Raw genomic sequence first — 9,079 nt, 5'->3', positions numbered from 1 at the left:
TTACAAATACATTACAATATATTACAAATATATATATATATAGTATACTGTACTATATGTAGTGTGGATATATATATGTATATATATAGTCCATCTTATTCTAAATAAATGTTCATTATTTCCAATAATAACAATTTTTTATGCTTGTATTTTTCAGCAAATAAGGTTATGGGAACAGTGAAGTGGTTTAATGTCAAAAGTGGATATGGTTTTATCAACAGGTTAGTATTGCAAAAATTCATTTGCTACTTCTTTCTTGTATTTGAATAATTCGCATTTTATTTAACAGTTTGTTTGATTATTGAAATATTGTAGGTAGATAGAATAAAATAGATTAGTGTTTTCCAACATTTTTACTCTACGCTCTAATACATTTATTTGTCTAATGGTAACATTAAACAAATGTTTATAATATAACATTTTTAAGAATCTGCTAGACTCTAGTCGTTATATATTATTTTTAAAATACGACTGTTACTTTCAAGTATTCTCTCGTAAATTTCCAAGAATATTTTTCTAGAACTGTTCACAAATTTCTTGCTTAATCATTTTTTTAAATAATTTTGATTGTTAGTAATTATCATTTAATTGACTATTAAGAGTGTAAACTTTGTTTAACTTTTAAGCAATTTAGTTTGTATGTTGAAAAACATTGATAAAATTTAATTAGAAATATAAATATAAGATTATAATAATCTAGGAAAAGATAATTTTTTTTGATAAGATTATAATATAATGCGTAGGACGATTATATTAATTATAAAATATGAATAAACATTTCAATAATATATATAGTATAATTCAAAATAAATTTATAGGATACATTTTGAGTAATAATTTGGAGGTAAATATAGGGTAATAATTAAAAAAAAAAGAAGAAAAAGTAAAAAATATAATGATATATAAGCGTATTAATTATAATAATTAGTAATATAATTAAAAATGGGATTAATAATTAATAAGAAAATAAATTAAAACTTAGGATATATTATTTGGTAATATAATTAAATTGGTATACAATTGAAAAGTAAAAAAAAAAATTATGCGCAATTTCGAGACAAAGCTCCTACTCAACATGAAATAGAAGTTCCTTTACGACACAAGCTCTCGTAGATGCCTAAATCGCATCGAGCTGATGGTCCTCCGCTATTTCTAGGTCTCTTTCTCTATCTATTTGGCTTAATGCCAAGAAATTCGTCGTTTACCGCGAGAAGAAATTCAGCTTCGCCGATATTATTCCTATTCCTCGGGATCGTCATCACAGGAGCAGCAAAGTATAATATTAACGAGAAACACATACATATACACACAACATACATCATCCTTTAAAAGAAAAGCTTTGTTTTATCATTTTTCTTTTTGAGCTAAATATTAGAAAAAATTTGATGTAGTTGAACGATTACTACGGTGTTAGCTGAAACCTTACATTAAGTTACAAATTAGATGAACTAAGGGAGAAGCCATTTTGCTATACGTTCTTGACAATTAAGAGCGTCATGGTTGTGTGTGCGACCTTGCATAAGTGTGACTCACGTGTCTTGAATATTATTATCTTAAGAAGAAACGCAACTTGTTTCTTAATGGAAACGCATACACACGTGGTTATTACGCGCATATTTATTTGGAATATTATTTTTCTTTTTTCTAAGTTCATATATTCAAAATTTATTATTTATCATCCTATATGATATATCCTATATATTAAATTTGGTTTGTTCAATATTTTCATTTATTCATATTATAATTAATCAAAAGAAAAAAACGTGTAATTTTATACCTATATATATATATATATATATATATAAAATTACAAATTTGTTAAAAGAAATTCGAGTAGCGATTCACCCACCTATCAACCACCACCCAACAAAATCATTCGATAATTTAACTGAAAATATAAATGCAGTAGTAACAGGATTGCATATACTTTGCATATAGCAATTGTAGTAGAGTACATTTACTAAATTAACATGAAAACAAGGATTATGCGGAAATGCACGTAGTATACGCATAGAGATTGTGTACCGGTGATATCCGAGAGAGAGAGAGAAAGAGAGAGAAGGGATTCCTATCAGGGGAAGGGCAAGCTAGCCTTCCGTACACGAGACGAACGTTACCCTCCCCTCTTCTCTTCAGCTGAGCTCTAGGGTTCGATGACCTTTCAGGTCCGTGCTTTACTCTGCAGCTTCACGGGCTTCGATTATCTCTCTCTTCTCTTCTCTTCTCTTCTCTCTTTCTCTGGGTTTACCAATGGATCAGCGTATGTTTGTATAACATACGTTTCACGTCTATACCCATCTTGATGAGCTCACAATACTAGCATGTAACAACACACCGTTGATTTATATTATTAAGATCCTATACCTTCCACAATTACTGCACACGCTAATTTCTTTATATTGTTCTAACACTTCAAATCATTTTCTTATACTAGATCCGTTTTTACATTTATCTTTCGTTCCTTAGATTATTCTTCTTAAATTTAATCCCCGACCCGATCCGTCTCTCCCCAATCTCAATTATTATTCATCTATTTTTTAACTTGAATCTAAATGAATTATCGTAGGAAAGTTTTTAAAATAATTTGCGTTTAATTTTGTTACAGAAATGACACCAAGGAAGATGTTTTTGTCCATCAAGTAAGTATTTTTTTCATTTTTTGGACACTCTTTAAATTGTTTTTAGTCCATAAATGATATTTAAATAATTGGTGTTATATATTACAGTCGGCTATTATTAAAAACAACCCAAGAAAGGCCGTGCGCAGTGTTGGCGATGGTGAGGTCGTCGAATTTGACGTAGTCATTGGAGAAAAGGGTCACGAAGCCGCTAATGTGACCGGACCATCTGGTGAAGCAGTAAAGGGTTCACCCTACGCTGCTGATAAACGTAGGGGTTATCGCGGATGTCATTGGATATATCCACGACGTGGAAACGTTCGATCACAACGTCGACCACCACGCGAAGGACAAGAAGGATACGAATCCGGTTAGAAACTAACTAATTACTATAAATGCATGCCCTTTTTAATTTCATGATCTAATTTTATCGTTTGAGAAATAGAATGATCGTTTAAATAGAACGAAAAAAGAACAGAAAGGATATATTTTAATATAACTGTGAAAAAAATGCTTTTAATATTGATAATAATAATACATTTTGTATTTAGCTGATGGAAAAACGGGTGAAGAAGGGAATACCAACGAGAGTGGTGGCCAGCAACGTCGTTATAGACCACGACGTAATTATGATTATTATTACACCCCGGCTAATCGGCATTCCGGGTCTAACCAGCAGCAACAAGGTGAAAATGCTGGTGAGGGTGGTGAGCAAGGAGGAAAAGGTACCGGCGAGGGAGGTGCTCCACGTGGTGGCGGACGCGGTCGTGGAGGACCACCACGACGTTTCTTCCGCCGAAACTTCCGCGGAGGAAGAGGTGGTGGACCACCTAGACGCCCACGCAACCAGGACGGTCAGGTAATTTATCATCTAATTTCTTTTTAATGTCTATTCATACAGCAGATGCACATAACTCTCCTCCCATACGATCACAATTTACACGACCAAATATCTTTAAATGTGTCAGTTCACGAATGAGAAGCACCATTCACCTGATTTTATGTTTAGATATTAGTAATAGATTAATGAACATATTAGTCTTCTTTACTCTACCTATTTCTTCTTTTTTTTTGACTTACAACTTGCTGAAAACGGCACAGAATGTAAAATGTCCTCTTAATTCTATACTTCTTTATTTTTATTCTTTCTTTCTTTCTTTTCTTTTTGTTTTCTTTCCTTTTATTTGTCTTTCATGTATATAATCGTTCGTTTAAATTAGGGTAACCAATTGGGACGATGTGAAAATATGGTTTATGTAGATTTATCATTTACTATTTATTATCAATTATTTCTTATACTATATCTATTAACTATTTCTCTCTGTGATCATTAATCACATCTGGAAAAAACTAGATCAGCATAGATGAAATTATTACGGTACGGTAGATCAATTGTTAACTTGTTAGGTGACCGATGACGAAGTTGGTGCCGGCGAGGGTGGACAAACAGATGGTGTACAAAGAATTCCACGTCCTCGATACAGACGACGAGTACCAACATCTCGACTAAATAATAGCCAGCAGACGGCAAATAAAGAAAATCTACGACCTTCTGCTGTTAACAAAATTCATCCTGCCACTTCTAATTCCCAGACACAGAATATTATCACCACCATCACTACCAAGACACTTCCTGAAGTTTCCGATAAGCACATCAAAGTATCTGTCTCGAGTGTCATTGCATTTGATAGATATATTAATAGTTATTTACCATCAATTTGGTAACACATTATTATATTATGCTTTTCATATTAGATTGTTCATTATCTACTGCACACACAATATAGAAATAATGGGCTTTGTTTAATAGATTCTTGTTTAATAGAATTTAATTAGATTATATATTTGTTACCAAATTGATCCCAATATAGTTGAAACATTTGAAATAATATTTAATGAAAATTCATTAGGTTGATATACTACTTCTTCTACTGTTGCTATGAAAGAACGAACCGTATTGTTAGACCATATCTATAGTATACATATTATAAATAGCTTTCGTTCACTCAGAAAGCTAGCCTGGGGTTTTTTTGCATTTATCACTCTATTCAATTGCTAGTTCTCTCTGTATCTTATATACGCAACTACACAAATGTTATATTATCGACGAATTTCACTTACTAGTCAATTAGCAAATAAAGTAATACACATATATATGCCAGTAATTATCTCAATAAATCAAGTATACAAATATTCATTTTATAATTTATCTTATAAGTATATATATATATTATTTTTTCGATCCTTATTATTAACTTTTAGTTCATCAATTACTGGCACATATTTTTTTGTTTTTTTTTTTTGTAATAAATTATTGTAGAAAATAGTTGTTTATTGTATCGTTGGTAGACTAGTAAGTGTGGGGTTCATCGATGAATTTTTTGTGAAAGGGCGTAGCGCTTCGCACACCACTATTGCACGTATCTTGTTTATACTCTTTTCAGTCGGAGCAGAAGTCGGATGCACCTAAAGATAAGGATGCACCTGCCGCTGCCCCTGCTCCACAGGTAATGTGGCTTTCCTTTTTTCTGCTGAGTGTGTTGCAACTTATCTGTTATTTCCATACATCGACATATTATTCATTTTAGAAATTCCTTTGTAGAAAACGTCATCAATATTTCTTGCATCTTGTAATATTTATATATTGCTTCTTTTCCTCCTCCTCCTCTTCCTCCGCAAACCTTCCGCATAAAATCTCCATCCTATCACCCTTTGATGTTCTTTCTTTGTACTTAAATTATTACCTTTGCTTACAATTTTTTCAGATTAACGGCCATCTCGTTTTCATTCGTGCTTTGCTGTCGTGATTCTATTAATAATTATATTATTATTATTATTATTATTATTATTATTATTATTATTACTATTATTATTATTATTATTATTATTATTATTATTATTACTATTTTTATTATTGCTATTATTATTATTATTATTATTATTACAATAATTATTATTATTACAATAATAATAATAATAATAATAATGATTATATCATTGTGCTTTGTTTTTAGTTGTTACGCCATGTGTACGTGTGTGCATATAGGCACATAGATAACAAACATTCTATTGATTATAAATAGTATTTTTCTATTGCAGGAAAGTCAACAGGTGCAAAATACCACCACTGAAAGTACTGCTTAAAGAAGAAGTAAAAATTGCTACCAACACTACAGATATCAATCCTTTTAATAAATAACACCAACGACACCCGTTATACGCCGAAGCAAATAGCAACAGCAGCATAATAACATCAGCAGAATGCAGTAAAGCAACAGCAAACAGCAACAGCAAGCAGCAATACAAGCAAAAGCAGCAATAAAAAGCAACAGGAATAAAAAAAAAAGTAAAATAACATAAAAAAAAATATTAAAGAAGCATTCAAAAAGAGAAGAAAAGAAAAAATATATTTCACAACAACAGCAAGAACAAAAAATCACAAATAAGAAATTAGAAAAACAACAACAACAAAAACACGACTCCACACTCTCCCCACGAAAATTAAAAACTTTGGGGTATGTAACGGCTAATAAGAACGCCCTCTCCCCCCACCCGACCCCCGCTAAAGAGGTAAACAAAAAGAAAAATAAGATTTTTTGACGAGAGGCCGGATTGAAGAAAACACATGGGGTATTTTTCAAATGATAAAAAGCATTAAAAAAATTTATTCCACTTTAAGTAACCAAATTTTACTTTTGTTTTTTCCATATTATATATTTATAACTTGTTTACTATAACAACACGCAGCTAATAATACGTATGCACTATGTGTTGCATCATTATTAAAGAAGACTCGACTCAAAGGTTTCAGATTGAAAAACAAAAAAAAAAAAACAAAAAAAAAAACTCTCAGGTCAAAGAATTTATATTTAACGTTTGAGTTGTATCAATAAATAGACAATTCAAATTGTTCCTAAGATCTTTCTCAACAATTTGAAATGTTTAATTAAACTCTCGCGAGTTGATTTAATAGTAATTAATAACTATGAAAAATAATAACGTTATATATCCACTTCGTGGTGTGGACAAAAAACATAACAATACAAAACAAAACTAAACAAAAAAAAAAACAAAACAAAACCAAAAAATGAAAGCAAAAATTATCTGTGCTCTGGTGTTAATTGTTTTAAGGTATACCGAATAATAAATAAATAATAGGGACGACGATACCGAGAAGATGAACGAATTCTCGTGTGTGTATGTGTGCGCATGCGTGCGTGCGTTAAAATCTAATTGATTTTTTAAGATGTAATAATGAATTTTTAATTGAAAATTGTTTCAAAATATTTGAAAGAAAAAAAAAAAAAAAAAAAAAAAAAAAAAAAGAAAAAAAAGAAGCATATGTTATTGAAACGATAATCGCTAATGAAAATTCTTTTCAGATAATATAGAATTTTTACCGAACTCTCTTACTTAGGAAAAATAAATAAAGAAAAATAGGAAATGAGGAAAAAAATACCGATGCGTTTGTACGAAGCAATAATTAAACAAACAAAAAAAAAACACAAAAAAAGCGACTGTTTTGTCTGCAGTAATAAAAATGATTAAGTTTTGTTCACGTTTTATCGTATTCATTAGTGCATACACACGCGCACTCACATATGTTTATATATAACATATATATATATATATATGTGTGTGCGCGCGTATTCTTTTTTTTAATTTTCTTTTTCGGTTTTTCTCATAAAACTCATTGAAAACGTTACTTGTACAATATCTTTTTATTTATTTTTTTTTTTTTTTTTTTTTTTTTTCATTTTTTTTCTCGAGTTTGTTGAGATTTTTCCCATTTCTCTTTTTGCGCTGTTTATTTAAAAAAAAAAAAAAAATAATAATAATGGTCGTAATTATACATAATTTTTCCGAAGTATAAATATATATTGCAAAAATGTTAAAAAAAGAAAAAACTGATAGGAATATTCAAAGCGAGTTAATAATAAAACTTTCAAATCGTTCGTCTTTTCGTACCGTGGATTGAGGAAAATCATTAGTTAAAAAAAAATCATTTGTATTAGAAAAGAAAGAAATCAATTATAATCATTTAAAAACCTTTTTTCTCCTCTTCAATTTTAATAAAAATTCTTTTCTTTTTTTTAATTATAAAATATTTTCTTATTAATGAATCTTATACACCAACAGTCCAAATATAAATCATGTGCGCCCAATCAATGTAAATGCGTTGGTATAAAAAAAAAAAAACAAAAAAAGAAACCAACCATCATCATAATAATAATAATAATAATAATAATAATGATGTACAATTATGTGACAACACAATTTCGACGCGATATAGCGTTGGCAGATGAATATAAAAATTCTAAATTTTTTTTACCAATACTCAAAGTAAAATAGCATTTTAATCATTATCACATCTCATCGTCGTTAAAAAAAAAAAAAAAAAAAAAAAAAGAAAAAAAAGGGAGAATAAATAAAGCAGGTTTTTTTTTTACAATTGAGATAAGTAGCAATATACAATAATTAACGTCTTTATTATTATTACCCCTGGTGGGTTCTCGACTATTCGTAGATTAATAATCTTGTACTCATTATTGATAACTATAAGTTAAACATTAACGTGTTAATTAATTCTAATAATTAGACAATTCCGATATATATATATATATATGTATATATATATATATATATATATATATGTATACGGCATTGTCGACGTTCAAATTGATCGATGTTGGTTGCAACCTATGCAAAAAAAAAAAAAAAAGAAAGTGTCCTCTTTTTCTATTTAAAATTTACTAATCGTATTTTGTTTAATTCGACTCGATTAATATGAACGCCGAAAGAAAAAGATAAAAAAAAGAAAACACGTCAATTTTTCTTAAATCAAACTCTATTGATAATGCAAATACAAATTTTATTTGTAATTGATTGTTTTCAATGGAGTGAGAATGGGAATGAGAGAGTGAGAGAGAGAGAAAGAAAGAGAGAAAAAAAGAGAGAGAGAGAGAGAGAGAGATAAAACAAAAGAAAATAAAAAGATCGTTTTGCATGTTGAGAGAGGATATTTTAGAAATTTTAGTTTGTAGTTATCAATATCCCAAATAAAAAAATATATGATATTTTTTTCAAAATGGCTCCGAGGTGTCTCCCTGCGGCTGGGCCAACGAAAAAAAAAAAAGAAAAAAAAAAAAAGGAAATGTGTCCACTCTAACGCTTTTTTTCATCATTCAATCGTGATCTATTTTTTATTAAATTTATTCTTAACCAATAATTTATGATTTTATTATTATTTATTAAATAATTAGATTAATTAATTAATTAATTAATTAATTAATTAATTTATGAAATTATTGATATAATTAGAAAATCAGTGGTTTAGTATTATAATAATTGCAATCCTATTAGTGCGTGTTCATCAGCCAACGGAAGATCCAACGATTAATCGTCTTTTGAGTGTTTCATTTATTAATATATATATATCACCGTGTATGTGTTATACTTGT

At 29.3% G+C, this 9,079-nt stretch overlaps 1 protein-coding gene across 3 annotated transcripts in view; it reads left to right on the top strand.

Annotated features, from left to right (window-relative positions):
- LOC106786816 (nuclease-sensitive element-binding protein 1) overlaps window positions 1-7,845 on the top strand; it is a 10,504-nt gene extending 2,659 nt beyond the window's left edge. Inside the window, exons 2-8 of one of the 3 annotated variants that reach the window (XM_014748608.1) lie at window positions 158-221; window positions 2,606-2,639; window positions 2,727-2,988; window positions 3,170-3,477; window positions 4,026-4,277; window positions 5,063-5,125; window positions 5,718-7,845. In XM_014748608.1, the coding sequence (XP_014604094.1) occupies window positions 158-221; window positions 2,606-2,639; window positions 2,727-2,988; window positions 3,170-3,477; window positions 4,026-4,277; window positions 5,063-5,125; window positions 5,718-5,762 (1,028 nt within the window). In that variant the 3' untranslated portion in view covers window positions 5,763-7,845. The remainder of the gene's footprint in view (window positions 1-157; window positions 222-2,605; window positions 2,640-2,726; window positions 2,989-3,169; window positions 3,478-4,025; window positions 4,278-5,062; window positions 5,126-5,717) is intronic. The other 2 variants (XM_014748609.1, XM_014748610.1) reach the window with 2 other exon arrangements.
- Window positions 7,846-9,079: the final 1,234 nt, after the last annotated feature.

Source organism: Polistes canadensis, unplaced genomic scaffold, assembly GCF_001313835.1.
Source record: "Polistes canadensis isolate GaletaPanama2010 unplaced genomic scaffold, ASM131383v1 scaffold_83, whole genome shotgun sequence".
NCBI lineage: Eukaryota > Metazoa > Arthropoda > Insecta > Hymenoptera > Vespidae > Polistes > Polistes canadensis.
Note: the sequence above shows the minus strand (reverse complement) of the source record. Positions and strands in the feature narration are given on the sequence as shown.